The sequence below is a fragment of the Siphateles boraxobius genome, unplaced genomic scaffold (genome assembly GCF_051911475.1).
Source record: "Siphateles boraxobius isolate OS27281-9 unplaced genomic scaffold, OSU_SipBor_1 33, whole genome shotgun sequence".
Lineage (NCBI taxonomy): Eukaryota > Metazoa > Chordata > Actinopteri > Cypriniformes > Leuciscidae > Siphateles > Siphateles boraxobius.
The window spans coordinates 10,856,466-10,873,007 of NW_027508953.1; the positions used below are offsets into that span (position 1 = coordinate 10,856,466).

Genomic DNA, 16,542 nt, shown 5'->3' on the forward strand with positions numbered 1-16,542 from the left:
CAATCTCACTTCTGTTCTGTGCACCAGTGATGCTGTTCCATCATCATTCACTCTGAAGATTTCCAGAAATGGATCCGACTTGCTAAAAAAGTCCTAAACAAACAAAGAATCAAACTCATTCTTATTTTTAAGGTTAATGTAACATCTGCAAATATAAAATAAGTGTTCTAGAAGCCTTTCTGAAAATCAAAATCATTATTTTTGCAATTTTATTCAGTACCACTAGTAGCACAGAAATGACACTTAGGCTTTAATGAATTTTTGATTGATACGTACATCAATCGCAGGCACATTTATTGTGTAATGAATAGCCTGTCCTGACTTTCTCCTATTTAGAGTCTATATTAGATTGCACATACTTTCTTGTTTTTGAATGGTCCACTGTGTATTTAGACTTGTCGTCATTTTGTAATGGTACATTAAAAAAAGCAGTATATTTTAATAAATTAGCAGATAATGCATTGCTCCATTTGAATTTTGGCTTTTCATAAACCATTCGGATAAAACCAGTATGAAGACCAACATTATCTGATTGTGTCTCAATATTGTTGTAAAGTGCCTGTTGAGCTATTACAGAGATCACACCTTGTCATCCAGTTTCTTGGCACTGAAAGCGAGCTCCACGTAGTCATCATTCCCAGACAGCTCTTCAGCTGTGACCTATGATTTCAAAGAAGTCATAGTTCAGATTATGACGAAAGAGTACACATTTTCAGTGTAAAATAATTGGGGGGAAATGTCTATTCTTACTGTAATAGATGATTTGCCAGATGTGTTTCCTTGCTTTAGTAAAGCTTTGGACAGTTTTCTCTGTGATACAATCTATGAAGGTAAAGGACAGGATATGAGGCAAGCAGATACACTTATACAGAAAACCGTAAACTCGAACAAATTATGAATTATGAATTTTGAACTAAGAAACATCTGTACAAATAAGGGCCAAACATTTTCCATATTGATTTTTTAATGGTGCTTTATGAATTACACATTTACAACACAATCACCAACAAGAAGGCTATTTATCCACGTACTTAAGATAGTAACATTAAATAGTAATGTAAGTATCTAGTAACCAAGTGAGCAGGACAGCTCTGATTTAGTAAGAATGTGCACTTAACTCAGACCACTCAGACTCAGACTCACTCTTTGCGAGAAACAAAAGAAGTGTCTGTTATTACCATCCAAATCCTTTAGTTTCTTGTCCTCACATGAACTCTTTTTTCTCAAGTCCTCTTTACCCTCTTATGTTCCTTTATATACCACTGGTTATAGTCTTGTTTTATTATAGACTAGATAAAAAGAGTTTGGAGTAATAATCCATCTTCCCACCAGGCACCTTCATGCGCTCGTCAGCTCTCTGCTAACCATTTGGAATCCACACAATCCCTCTCATGTACTCAACCTCTCTCTCACCCTCTCGTTCCATTCACAAGCTTTCATCTTCCCTACTGTGCTTCAGTTAAGTGTGCACTCTGCCGCTCCTTCATGCATTCACCTGTCCAAGCGTACACTCCATGGCGCCCAGGAAGTCAGCCTCTTTGAGTCCATTATGGTTGCTACTGATGTCATGGAGCTCAAAACGGAGGCGCTGCACTTCCTCAAAATAGTAGTCCACTGTGAAGACTTTGGAGAAAACCGGACTGATGCTGCTGCGAATAACCTCTGTCCGATCCACCTGGAACCAATCAGAAGACGGAAAATGTCACACTCACGCTCTGGTGTTTTGATTTAATACTAATTTCAGGCATTTAGTTCAGAGCTTTTTATAAAAAAAATATTCCGCTCTGGGACCAATGAAGGCCTACAGGCTGATTGTTTGGATGTTTGGATGATGAAATGGATTTTATTCAATCCAGATCATATCCTTTAATCGATTCAGTCCGCATTCAGTCATATCTAAAGTCAATGTCAATGGATGTTAGCGGAACAGGGCCACAGAACGACTTTTTGTACTTAAAGTGCAAAAGAGGTAATTGTACTTAAAGTCCAAATTTAATCTGTTACAGTCTATTATGACAGACGCCATCAGCGTCTATCACAGGTTCACGTTTAAAGTCTGTTTAGAGAGAACGGTGTCGTCTTAGCGGCCCCTAATTTAATAACAAATGATCATTTAGACGGAAGTGAATCAATCCAAACTAACTTTAGCTGGAAAAAACATTTTTCAAGAGCCACTATAAAACCAAACCAATCTCTGTTACCTTAAATTATATGTTTATCTCTGTAAAGCTGCTTTGAAACAATCTACATTGTTAAAAGCGCTATATAAATGAGGATGACTTGACTTGACTTGACTTGACAGGTGGCATTACGACTACAACAAACTGCTTAAAGTACTATTATACTTAACCCCATGTATGTGCCATCAATAATGAAGTGTTTTATTCATGTATAGTTTCATTGTCTTGTTCTGTTTGCATTCTAGTCCATTAGTCTTTTCCTTGTCACTGTTTTTGTTTATTCATTTTTTGTCATGGTTTCTAATTAGTTCTCACCTGTTTCGTTAATGATCTTCTTCTGTGTATTTAAGCCCTCTGTTTCTTCTGTTCATTGTCTTGCGTTAACGTTAATAGTTTGTTGTGTTGTATTGTAGTTCTTGGTGTTCATTAAAAGTACCTTTTGTCATTCATTCTGCATCATGCATTCTCTTTGTGGATTATATGCACAGCACCACTGACAGAATCCAAGATCACATATTGGATTATAACAGCAAAAGGATTTAAAACTATGGATATAACTGCTGTTCGCCTCCTCCTACTGGAGCAGGGGAATCGCTCCCTCAAGGATCACACAAGGGACTTTCTAGATCTGGCATGCCTCTTCCACTATCAAGACCGTTCGCTGTACGTATTCTTTAACACCGGTTTCAACAAGTATTTAAAGTCACGCCTGCCCATGGAAGGTCCTCAAGGTAGTTTTGCAATTTGTGCTGGTAAAGTGTGCCCCGTACACTGTTACCCCTTTTCCACGAGCAGCAACCAGTTGCTAGTTCAGAGCCAGAGCTATTGCCAGTTCTGAGTTGGTTCGACTGGCGAGCCTTCTAAGAACCGGTTTACCTTTCCACAGGCTAGAGAGCCACCACAGAGACAGGTCTTACGTCACTGTATACATCTCATGTTGCCCAGCAACGCTAGTGCGGCAGCGCCAAACACAAACAAACCAGGCTTGTTCAAGATGCATCAGCTTCTTGTAGACCGATTTGCGCACGACATCAAAGCACTGCGAAAGCGATCCAAAGGCACAAGGAGTCGTATGCTCTCCACACACTCCCGCAGCTCCGATCAGTCCGCACTGCCATCGGCATCCAAACACGGCGAATCCAGCGCGTTCGTGCAGCTCACCGTAATGTGCATAGACAGAGATTACATTCGAGCTGCTATTAGCTAGATTCGCTGCTATTTAAAAAATGGCATTCACACGTTTCTGTTCGTCTTGTTGGTCACGGTAACCCCGCCCCCAGCCCCTGACGCAAGCAGTTCTTACTTCTAGACCAGCAATGTTTTGGTGCTACTTAACAGAGAAGAAGAATGCAGATGGGGCAGCTTTTCTCGACTCCCCTATCTCCACCACCAGTCTGTTCAGCCCAGCAGTCAAAGGTTTCGCGGAACGTTACACAGAGGCTCAGAAAGTGTCGCAGGCTATGTGTCACTTCCTCCCTAAATGATCCAGCTCTGCTTCGGGTCGTCACAAGAGTGCACCGCCTCCTCAGCTAGCAAAGCCAGCGCCGCCGGTCTCCCAGCCCCGCCCAGCGGCTGAAGTCTGAGTGTTGAACCCAAGATTGTGTTGGACCCGGAACCTTGAAAGCCTTACTAACCTCCAAGGCTGGACTAACCTCCAAAAAGCTTTTCACACATCTCCCAGTCCCCTCTTTAGTTCAGGCGGCTGGGAACTTCAACATTGCAGTAAACGAGTCTGTTTAAAAACATGCACACCTGCAAACAAACGCCATATTAAAACAAGAAAAGAGGTAATTTCTGTCTGTAATAAATATTGGCTGTGTGCCCCCTATAAAGTATGCACCCCTGCACATAAGCACTGTCCCCACAGTATCAGTTTTCTCTCTGGCTCACGCTGGAGAGGTAATAAATGTAGATCGTGTGCCCACTATGAATTATGCACCCCTACACATAAACACTGTTCCCACAGTGTCAGTTTTTTCCCTCATTCTCACGCTGGAAATGTAATGAATGTAGGTTGTGTGCCCACTAAGTACGCACCCCTGCACGTAAGCACTGTTCACAAAGTATCACAAACACAGAACGGCTGGGCTGCCGGGTCCCTATCACAAAGGGCCCGTCCTCAGACTTCATTCAACCCCTAGCTATGCGGGCCAAGGCCTGGAAAGCCATCCCCGGAATATGAAAATGGGTGTTGAACATAATAAAACGAGACTGCTCGTTACAGTTTGCGCCTTTCTAGCTGTGGTCGAGACATCAGTGAGAAGCAACGTAGCTCACGTCCTTTGCACCGAAGTGTCAAAACTGTTAGTGAAAGGGGCTTGTAGAGCCAGTCCCCTTATCACTAAGCAAGTCGGGCTTTTACAGTCGTTATTTCCTCCTTCCAAAGAGAGATGGCGGCCTCAGGCCCATCTTATATCTCAGACACCTGAACAAAGCACTTATGACGCGCCCATTCAGAATGCTGACAACCAAGCAAATCCTTGCGCAGATTCACCCAGGGGATTGGTTTTTCTCAGTGGATCTGAAAGATGCTTACTTTCACATTCAGATAGCACCCCATCACAGGCCATTCTTGAGATTCGCCTTCAAGGGGGCAGGCTCATCAGTACACAGTCCTACAATTCGGGTTATCCCTAGTACCTCGTACGTTTACGAAGTGCATGGACGCAGCTCTCACCCCCCTGAAACAACGGGGAGTGCGAGTGTTGAACTACCTTGACGATTGGAAGGTTATAGCCCAATCGGAGGCGCAGTTAATAACTCACAGATCCTGTAATTACGCATCAAAGTAAATCACGTCTGTGTCAGAGACCTGGCTGCTTGGAAAGCAGTCGACTGGTATCAGTCCGACACGAGTATGAGCGTGATTTCGAGGAGGAAAGTGATCTCGAAAAATTCTTCCAACAGAGGTTGGGGTGCTCTATACAAGGGCAGGTCCATCTCTGGCCTATGGTCGAGCCCGTAGAGGTGCCTACACATAAACTGTCTAGAGATGAGAGCAGTCGCTCTATCACTAAAAGCTTTCCTCCCATACATAAAAGGTCACCACGTCTTGGTCCGGTCAGACATGTCAGTGGTTTCCTATATAAATCGCCAAGGCGGTCTCAGGTCGAGTAATCTGCACACCATGGCCAAACACCTCTTGCTATGGGCTCAGTTCAACCTGTGCTCGCTAAGAGCGGCGCACATGCCAGGCATTCTGAACCAGGGTGCGGATATGCTATCCAGAGACAATGTCCTCTCAGGGAAATGGTCTCTTCACCTGCAAATGGATCAGATGATATGGAGCATCTTCGCCGAGGCAGAGGTCGACCTCTTCGCCTCAGAAGACAATGCTCGTTGCCAAACATTTTTCTCCAAAGACAGGGACGCGCTGGCCCAGAAATGGCCACGCCGCCCACTGTAAGCATTCCCGCCGGTCACTAGACTACCTCAGGTCATCGAACAGATCAGGGAGAGCAAGTGTGCAGTACTCTTGGTAGCCCCGCTCTGGAAGAACCAGTCATGGTTCTCCGTGTTGACTCAGCAGCTGGAATCAGCCCCATGGCCAATACCGCTGAGGAGAGACCTCCTCACACAGGCGAACGGGAGGATCTGGCATCCCCGTCCCGACCTGTGGGCCCTCCATGTATGGCCCCTTAACCTTCCGGATAAGGTGCTACATACCATTAATGAAACGAGAACACCTTCAACTAGGCATCTTTATGCTCTAAAATTGTCAGTGTTCTCCAGCTGGTGCACAGCGCGGAACCTGGACCCCTACTCATGTGGAGTAACAAGGAGTAAAAACTGAGCAATCACTGGGAAGAAATGACCTAGTCGTGCCAATCCTCAAGGGGACCAGAAGGCTAAACCCGCCTAGACCCCTATACCTATACCTATACCTATACCTATACCTCTATACCTATTTGGGACCTTTCCACCGTCCTGGAGGCCATGAGAGGGACCCCTTTCGAGCCACTTTAGTCTGCTGGCCTGAAGCCGCTTTCACTCAAAACTGCCCTCTTGCTAGCACTGCATCAGTCAAGCGAGTGAGTGATTTCCAAGTACTGTCAGTGAGCGCTTCCTACCTTGAATTCGGGCCCAACGACTCCAGAGTCGTCCTGAAGGCAAGGCACGGGTATGTTCCTAAAGTGCTCTCGACTCCATTCAGAGCGCAGGTTATTTCGGTGTCAGCTCTTCCTTCGTCAGAAGACGAAAGAGACGCGAACCTACTCTGCCCTGTGAGGGCTCTCAGAGTCTGTTTGGAGCGTTCTGCCCCCATCAGACAGTCAGAACAGCTCTTCGTGTGCTTAGTAGGCCGCACCAAAGGTTGTGCAGTCACGAAGCAGAGACTGTCAAACTGGATAGTTGATGCTATCTCACTGTCTAAGGGCCTCCGTTGACCCACAGGCATCAAAGCTCATTCCACTAGAGGCATGGCCTCGTGGGCATGGTCAAATGGAATACCAATTGAAGATATTTGTACGGTGGCAGGCTGGGCCTCACTGTCCACATTTTTGAGCTTTTATAATATGGAGGTGCCCGCTTTGCCAGCGAGGGTTCTTTCTGTATGAATAAATTGTTAAGCACATTTTCACAATTATAAGGCCCGACGTCTATCTGGTCTTGGATAAATATGAACTGCAGTTCTATATACCATATAAGAAGGAGAATGGCCCCTTATAAGGCCCATTCCTATTCTTTTCCTATATAAGGCTCATTATTGATCTGGCCATATTAGGACTTTTAACGTTACTCTTCTATGAGCCTCGGGCGCTTGGCCCAAGGCTATAGTATGGGGCGAAGTTTTTAAGCACGCACGGAATTTTGAAAGGGGTTCCCATAGCGTAAGCTAACTTGCGCAATACGAGAGACCTCTCGAGAGGGAACATCTCGGTTACTAGCGTACCCTCGGTTCCCTGAGAGTAGGGAACGAGTATTGCGTAACTCGCCATACTACTGTGCCTTGGTCAGGGAATCGCTTCAGTCGATTTAACCTGAATTCTATGGCGAAACGGTGGCTTATATTGCTATAAGCCACACCCCTTCTGACGGGCTCTGACGCGCGCGGACGCGAAGCGTCCTGATTGGTTCGCACATCCTAGCCAACTCGCCATAGGTTCATGCAGTTGCCGCAGAACAGCCAATGAGTGAGCTAAGGCACTCAGCTGTATGTCTGCTGTGCAGCTGCACTGCGTTTTAAAAAAATTGCTTCAATATTCTTGAAAAAACGAGTTTTCCCATAGGGTAAGCTCACTTACACAATACTCGTTCCCTACTCTCAGGGAACCAAGGTTACGTCAGTAACAGAGACGTTTTCTTTTATAATGCCTGATGAGTTTGGAGAACAACTGACAAGAGATCAGAGACCATTCCTCCATACAGAATCTCTCCAGATTCTTCAGATTCACAAGTTCTACCAGAAAGACTCGGGAGAATAATACTGTAACAATTAACCATTTATTAATAGCCCAGCATGCAATACAGGTGCTGGTCATATAATTAGAATATCTTTAAAAAGTTGATTTATTTCAGTAATTCCATTCAAAAAGTGAAACTTGGATATTACATTCATTCATTACACACAGACTGAAATATTTCAAGTGTTCATTCCTTTTAATTTTGATGATTATAACTGACAATTAATGAAACCCCCCAAATAAGTATCTCAGAAAATTTGAATATTGTGAAAAGGTTCAATATTGAAGACACCTGGTGCCACATTCTAATCAGCTAATTAACACAAAACACCTGCAAAGGCCTTTAAATGGTCTCTCAGTCTAGTTCTGTAGGCTACACAATCATGAGGAAGACTGCTTACTTGACAGCTGTCCAAAAGACGACCATTCACATCTTGCACAAGGAGGGCAAGACACAAAAGGTCATTGCTAAAGAGGCTGGCTGTTCACAGAGCTGTGTCCAAGCACATTAATAGAGAGGCGACGGGAAGGAAAAGATGTGGTAGAAAAAAGTGTACAAGCAATAGGGATAACAGCACCCTGGAGAAGATTGTGAAACAAAACCCATTCAAAAATGTGGGGGAGATTCACAAAGAGTGGACTGCAGCTTGAGTCAGTGCTTCAAGAACCACCACGCACAGACGTATGCAAGACATGGGTTTCAGCTGTCGCATTCCTTGTGTCAAGCCACTCTTGAACAAGACACATTGTCAGAAGCGTCTTGCCTGGCCTAAAGACAAAAAGGACTGGACTTCTGCTGAGTGGTCCAAAGTTATGTTCTCTGATGAAAGTAAATTTTGCATTTCCTTTGGAAATCAAGGTCCCAGAGTCTGGAGGAAGAGAGGAGTAAAGTTTCCACAGTCAGTGATGGTTTGGGCTGCCATGTCATCTGCTGGTGTTGGTCCACTGTGTTTTCTGAGGTCCAAGGTCAACGCAGCCATCTATCAGGAAGTTTTAGAGCACTTCATGCTTCCTGCTGCGGACCAACTTTATGGAGATGCAGATTTAATTTTCCAACAGGACTTAGCACCTGCACACAGTGCCAAAGCTATCAGTACCTGGTTTAAGGACCATGGTATCCCTGTTCTTAATTGGCCAGTAAACTCATCTGACCTTAACCCTATAGCAAATCTATGGGGTATTGTGAAGAGGAAGATTGATACAGCAGACCCAACAATGCAGAAGAGCTGAAGGCCACCATCAGAGCAACCTGGGCTCTCATAACACCTGAGCAGTGTCACAGACTGATCGACTCCATGCCACGCCGCATTGCTGCAGTAATTCAGGCAAAAGGAGCCCCAACTAAGTATTGAGTGCTGTACATGCTCATACTTTTCATGTTCATACTTTTCAGTTGGCCAACATTTCTAAAAATCCTTTTACTGTATTGGTCTTAAGTAATATTCTAATTTTCGGAGAAACTGAATTTGGGATTTTTTTTAATTAGTTGTCAGTTTTAAAGGATGGAGGGGAAGGAACCATCTCGGTGGTGGAGGGGAGGATGGAGGTAAATGGAAGTGTCAGCATCTGCGAACTCAGACATGTGTAAGTACCTATCTTATATACCACAAGTATTAGAACACGATTGGACAGATGAGAAGGTAATGAGTGACGTAACAATTGAGTCTTCCCGGCAGAATTTATGCTAGAGCTTCATTTCATGTTGGTGCTTCTTCTCTTCAGTTCACCCCACTCATTTTCTATAGGGTTCAGTTTAGGGTACTGGGACAGTCATGGCAGAAGATTAATTTTGTGCTCAGTTACCCATTTTTGTATTGATTTTGATGTTTGTTTTAGACCGTTTGTACTGATGGAAGATCAGATCACAGCCGATTATGAGATTTCTAGCAGAGGCAGAATGTTCTAAATGTTGGTATTTGCTAGAATCCATAATACCATGTATCTGAACAAAATGTCCAGGACCTCCAGCAAAAAAATAGGCCCGTAACATATAAGATCCAGCAGTATATTTAACCGTAGGCATGGAATACTTCTTATCCCTGTTTGCACCAAACACATCTGTTGGCCTTTTTTTGTTTCATCTGACCATAGAATCCAGTCCCTTTTGAAGTTCCAGTCATGTCTGACAACTGAATATGCTGGAGTTTATTTTTGGAAGAGCGAGGAGAATTTTTCTTGAAACCCTCCCAAAAAAAATCTGTGATCCTTGGAGAGTCTTCGGCCACTCAAACTTTCCTCCTTACTGTGGATTAAGACAATACAGACACACGTCCTCCTCCTGGCAGATTCGTAACATGTTTAGTTGATTGGAACATCTTAATTATTGCCTTGATGGTCAAAATGGGGGATTTTAGCTATTTTCTTACAGCCACATTCTATTTTGTAATGCTCAACAATCTTTTGATTGTTGACAATTCTTTTTGTTTTACTCATTGTGAGTGCAATTTGGCCTTTGTGTTTCCTCATATTTAAACTCATGTGAAACAAGAAGTCATAGCTAGAAAATGTCATGTTCTTAGTCACCCTGTTGTGCTAAAAAAAAAAGGTAAATATTTACGGGAAAATACTTCAGAGATATACTTCAGAGATATTTGACTCGTACAAAATTCTAGGGGTGCCAATAATTGTGGCCAATGTGTTTTGTAGAAAAACATTTATTTCATAATGTGTTTTCCCACCCACTTTCAATTATTTTACTTCAATGAAAGGTTAGATTTTTGCAATTTTTTTGAATGAAAGATCAAACAGATAAACAATGCAGATTTGTTTTTTACATGCATTTTTGATCATATTTACCAGGGGTGCCATTAACTCTGACCACAACTGTATGCATTTTTCAAGTTTAAGGGATAGTTCACCCAATTTTTTTTTTAAATCTGTCATCATTTACTCGCCTTCATGTTGTTCCATACCTGTAAGACTTTCTTTCTTCTTCGGAACACAAAAGAAGATATTTTGAAGAATGTTTGTATCCAAAACAGTTTTGGTTACTATTGACTTTCATTTTATGGACAAAAAAAATTACACAAAAACATTCCTCCAAATAACTTCTTTTGTTCTACAGAAGAAAGAGCTATGCATGTTTGGATTGACATGAGGGTGAGTAAATTACAGAATTTTAATTTTTGTGAATGTCTTTAAATAATATATATTTTTAGTCACATTATGGCAATGAGAATATTAAAACAAGATTCATCGTTGCTTCTGTCACGGGTTATTGTGCACAAGTAGCGCACGAAGATGAATACATCAGGAAACAGTCTTTAATTGACAATCACTCACAGAAAAAGACTTCAAAAAAGACCTCGACATTGACATAGACAGGACGAAGACTGCAGGAATGCAAGGAGTGTAAATACATTGGAACTAATGAGATAATTAACTAGACAACAGATGAATTGAATACAATAATCAGACAAACTAGGAAACTGTGTCAAATGAACGGGCACGCAGGCAAACATAACCGAACCAAAAAAACAAAGAAACATGACCAAAACAGAAGATAACTCTGACATTCATGTGCAGCAGGAGAGAATGTGCTCAATTGTCCCGAAAAGTAACGTCACAATGAACACAACCGTAATGGTCCTAAAAACTTGATCATGAATGAGCCGAACATTTTATTGACAAGTTACATGAGATTCTCCAGACTACTGTGCCTTAAAATATTTTCAAACACATCACTTTGTTTTTAACTTCAGTGCTCACAGCTGGAGTTCAAATGGCTTTGCCTTATTAATTATGGATCATACCCTTAACTGTGCCAAGCAAAGCCCCCGTGTGTCAGAAACACCTGTTTTGTATTGCAACTGAAACCTTTCGCAGACACCTAGCAAAAAATAACATGCCAATTCACTTGAGTTACTGCAGAAGTGCATAACCTCGCCTTTGGTTTTTGTTAGCAAGGCACAAGACAGCATGACAGTTAGAATGCTTTCTGTGATCTAACGGCGCTGTTTAATATTACTTTCACATCACAGCATAGACTACAGCCTCAGAACACTAATCAGCCTTTAACAGTCATACACACATACATAAGTGCATACGGTTCCATAAAGAGCTGGTTCTCATGCGCTGTATATGTAGCTTCTGTTCAGTCCAGATTAGTGTTTGTGAAAGGACTGTTACTGAAGTATGCAACTTTTACAATAACACCAGAACTTTTCTGAAATATTCACTAGTTTCAGTTGTAAACTGTTAAAAAAGGTATTCAAACACACATATGACAATCACACTCTAGATTGTGTTTTTGTGTAGGTGGAAATGAGATGTTCCTTCATGAAAAACATCATACTGTTTGTGCTAGCATACAAAACCTAAAACAATAACACACCTCAAACCACTGTCCATGGGACTGCATCTTGAGGACGACGCAGGGGTCAGGCTTGGACAGAGCATCCCGGTCAGATATTCCTTTACAGGCCACACGGAGCTCCACTTTTGTCAGACATGGGCTGTTGAAGAGGCCCAGCGTGGTGGCAGCGGACTCATAGATGTTACTCATTTTCCGTTCCTGTTTTCAAGCTATGAAAGAAAATAATTTTCAGCTAAAACGATAGTGGGTACATATAAATCTCTATAAATAATAATAATAAAAATCACCTGTATGTTTATAGTGGGGTTTTTTATCCATTATTATATTTGTGTTTATTATTATTTTTAATAATTTTTTTATTCAGCAAGGATGCATTAAACTGATCAAAAGTGAAAGTAAAGACAATTTTTATTTTAAATGAATGCTTTTTTTAACTTTCTATTCATCAAATAATCAAACAAAAATTGTCTCATGGTTTTCATACAAATATAAAGCAAGACAACTGTTTTTTAACATTGATAATATTAAGAAATGTTATCTGAGCAGCAAATCAGCATATTAAAATGAAGTGTTCAGTGTTGTGACACTGAAGACTGGAGTATTTCAGCTTTTCCATCACAGAAATAAATTATAACTTAGCATATAAAATAGAAACTTTTATTTCAAATCATGATAATTGTTCACAATATTATAGTTTTTACTGTATTTTTGATCAAATAAGTGCAGTTTTGATGAGCATGAGACATCTTTCAATTAAAAAAAAAAAAAAAATCTTACCGACCCCAAACTTTATAGTCTACATATTGTAGCCAGTGTGTGTCATAGGGTTAGGTTTCTAGCTAGACCAAGATAATTAATCATCACAGTGATGCAGAGACTGGCCTGGCACTTTGATCAAAATGAACAAGCTACAAATTTCAAAAAGCCACCTTGACCACATTAAAAGAAGGTGACATGCTTTTCCAGCAGAATATTTCTGTAGTTCTTAAATTGCAGCAAACATACTTCATAAACTTGAAAAAAATGCACTGTTCAAAGGTCTATAATTACCAAATAGGCCAAGGAATTACATGAAATATTATTTTAATATTATTATTACACTTTTAATATAATTGTATGTTTAATTTAATTTACATTTATTAAGATGGTTGAATCACAACCAACTGAGAGCAAGAGAGTGCTTTTTTTCTTTTCCTGTTTATCAGTGCACCATTTTGAATCTACAAAACTGCCCCACTTTTCGTTCATTCACCTTACGCTTACCTTAAGAAGCTATATCTATCTGACCTGACACTTAGAAAATACTTTCATTGGTGTAACCTCATGTAGTGAGGTTGGTTCAGTCACATGAAATAAAAGTTTTGAACTCAGATAAATCCAGTCATGTTCAGATGAAGCACGTTTTATAGGTTAGCTGACAAAACATTTTTAGCAACACTGTAGCCTCTAGAGGAAGGCAGTCGTTGAAATAATTTGAATTAATCATGTTACACTTTTGAATGGACAAGTTCGAGCACGATAAGTGTTTTGATTAAAACAGAAAACGGGAGATTTGTTAAGTCAGAGACTCCGATAGTACAGCTTTATAAGGAAATTGTTCTTCAGTCAGGCATCGTGTGGAATGAGCTCAGCGTCGTCCCCGTGGGAGAGATTCCCTGGAACACAGAGTGAGGAGCTGACCCCAATACTCTGAGACCATACCACAGAGAACGTGTATCTCTCTGTGTTACTTAATTATTCATCCACTCTGCTTCCTTTGAGAGCAACATTTTTGTTATCATTATTGTTATTTTTAGATAAAAGAGGCCGACGTGCCTTTACGGGCTGCTGAAACCCTCCTGAGCCTTCTAGCCCTGCAAGATGGACAAAACCATTGCTAGCAACCTCTAGCAGTAAGCAATCCTAAGCGTGTCCCACTTTGATCCAGTATTTGAATGCACCTGGACAGATGAATTGAGGTGACTGCGTGTGAATAGCCCCCGTGCAGGTGTCCGGGCACTGATATGGTCCTGTGTTGCCTGTTTGCATTGCATGTATTGAAATAATCCCGGAAAGCATGGGGTTTCCTGAAATATTATGAATAATCAAGAACTCATATGAGCTGTGGTGCTGGACAGCCTTACGTGCACAAGTGGTCTAGTTTTCATGGTGTTAATTTGTGCTATAAAGGTGCATGGACAACAGCTGCAGATTTGCTACATATATTATGTAAATATTTACATTTATTCATTTAGCAGACGATTTTATTCAAAGCGACTTACAAACGAGGAATACAAGAATAGATGAATCTCTGTCTGCAGTGACATATAGGAAAACTTGTGCAACTACTAAAATGTAGATCAAAAGAGCCTCCAAGTGCTCTGTTTTTATTTGGATTAGGAATAAATGTGTAGCCTATGTGTATATAATATACATAACATCGATTCAATCGATATCCAAACTTATAGGCCTATAAGTTTCCCCTATATTAGTGCAATTTTAAAACTGATTCCGTTTTATATATATATATATATATATATATATATATATATATATATATATATATATATATATATAATAAAATGGTATTCCAAACTACTAATGCCATCATTTATTTTTTTTCAAGAATTTCAGCCTTTCAATGCGCCTATTTTCTTGTTTACAGTTTTTCTGGCAAGTTACACAATGTAGTAATGTTTGACTTTTAGCTTTACAAAAAATATCAGAATTACTATTTTCAATTCAGATCACCAAAGATCTTGTAACCGAACTCCTATTATAAAGAGTAGAGTAACATTTACTACGAACTGCGCAAGTGGTAGGCTACCTCAATGGGATTCAAAAGGCACTTTATTTTTACCCCCAAAATCACTGCTAACAGACTAATATTTCTTATTAAAGCTATACATAAAATGCAAAATGTTAAAATGTGATGTAAAATGGTTATTCTATAAATGCATAAAACATCACCAAATTCTTGCGCGTTTTGATAAAAAATGGATAAAACTTACCCACTGTTTAAGTATAAGAACAAATTCCAAGCGATGCTAGAAAAAGTTCCTCAGTATTAAGATCGGTCTTAGTGCAGTTTAGCGCACTGGACTCATTTTCCATCCGATTCCATGTCCAGATTGTCTACGGTGATAAAAGCAGTTCCATCGGGTTGAGCGTTAAAAAAAGGTGATGGATAGTCCGACCCGCAGTGTCCTCTCTCAACATAAGAGCAGGACAGGCGCGCGCATTCCAGTTAACTTCACTGTTTAATCCTCCACCATGAGAACTGGAGAGGAAATGCAGGGTGCCAACAGTGAAATCCTGCGCTCTGCCGGTTAGTTCAGTAAATTACAATTGGTGTGAGATCTTGTGAAAAGTACGGTATCTTGATGAATACAAGCAGGGCCTTTGCTAAACAATGCTGTGAAATGTTGGAATCATTCGGGGCCGAAGTCCCTGATGTCTTAACATGTCTGCCCACATGAGCACGAGTTCATTTCTTTTTCGCCTTTTTTTAATGAAACAAAACAATTGCCAACACATCAGTCTGTTTTCTTGTGTAAAATATATTTAAATAAAAGATAAGGGATCCAGAATAAAGGGGCTCAGATACGGCCCAGGATGAGATGAACATAAAAATAGGCATCAATGACATTCTATTCTATTCTATTCTATTCAATAGCCTATATATAAGCTTGAATCAAGGCTGTGATTGAGGTTCATGGTATTCTACTCGGCACTCTGTCTTTTTCTTTCTTTCTTTCTTTCTTTCTTTCTTTCTTTCTTTCTTTCTTTCTTTCTTTCTTTCTTTTTCTTTCTTTCTTTATTTATTTGTGATGTTTTGACATTTCTATGTGTCCTCTGTTCATCCAATCAAAACAATATTCTGACTTTATTTCTCTATTCTGAGTTATTAAAAATGACTGAATTAAGATTCTTATACATCCATTCTATTCAACAACTTTATTTTTTTTAAATTATGTTCTCATCTTTGATTCAGGTGATTGAACTTGAGCTTTGATTCAGGCGATTGAGGCTCACAGTGGTTCACACTCATTTCTTTCTTTTCACTTTACAATAAGGTTTAATTTGTTAGTTAACTACATTAGTTAACATTTAGCTAACTAAATGTGTGTAAAGCATTTATTACTCTTAGTAAATGTTAATTTTACCTTTTACTACACTTTTAAGATCAAAAGTTGTATTTGTTAATATTAGTTAATGCACTGTGAACTAACATGAACATTTTTAATAACTATAGAATTAACAAAGGGTAATAAATGCTGTTGGTTATTGCATAAACTAAAAAATGAGACCTTATTGTAAACTGTTGCCGCTTTCTTTCTTTCTTTGATGATTTGATAGGCTATCTAATTGAATGTCCTCTCATTTCCTTGCACAAAAAACTATTCTAAGTTTGTTGGTCCTATTTATCCCATGCATTGTTTGAAATGAAATGAATTGAGAGGCTTATAATAATTTATCAAAAACTTTATTGTATTTCATTATTTTATTTTCTGTTCTATTTAATAACCACATTCAATTATATTCTAAAGTAGCTATATAGCCTATAATTATTCTATTCTATTCTATTCAACACTCTTCAAAATAAAGATTCCAATGCCATAGAAGAATCCGTCTGGGTTCCCCAAAGAACCTTTCAGTGTAAAGT

General features: G+C 40.1%; 1 protein-coding gene across 2 annotated transcripts in view; it reads right to left on the reverse strand.

The window, feature by feature from the left end:
• The window catches only part of cpne4b (copine IVb), a 61,446-nt gene extending 46,336 nt beyond the window's left edge, over nucleotides 1–15,110 (reverse strand). Inside the window, exons 1-6 of one of the 2 annotated variants that reach the window (XM_077195527.1) lie at nucleotides 14,888–15,110; nucleotides 11,916–12,106; nucleotides 1,496–1,675; nucleotides 751–822; nucleotides 586–660; nucleotides 10–93 (exon numbers count right to left, since the gene is read on the reverse strand). In XM_077195527.1, coding sequence (XP_077051642.1) covers nucleotides 10–93; nucleotides 586–660; nucleotides 751–822; nucleotides 1,496–1,675; nucleotides 11,916–12,086 — 582 coding nt within the window. In that variant the 5' untranslated portion in view covers nucleotides 12,087–12,106; nucleotides 14,888–15,110. The remainder of the gene's footprint in view (nucleotides 1–9; nucleotides 94–585; nucleotides 661–750; nucleotides 823–1,495; nucleotides 1,676–11,915; nucleotides 12,107–14,887) is intronic. The other variant, XM_077195528.1, reaches the window with a different exon arrangement.
• Nucleotides 15,111–16,542: the final 1,432 nt, after the last annotated feature.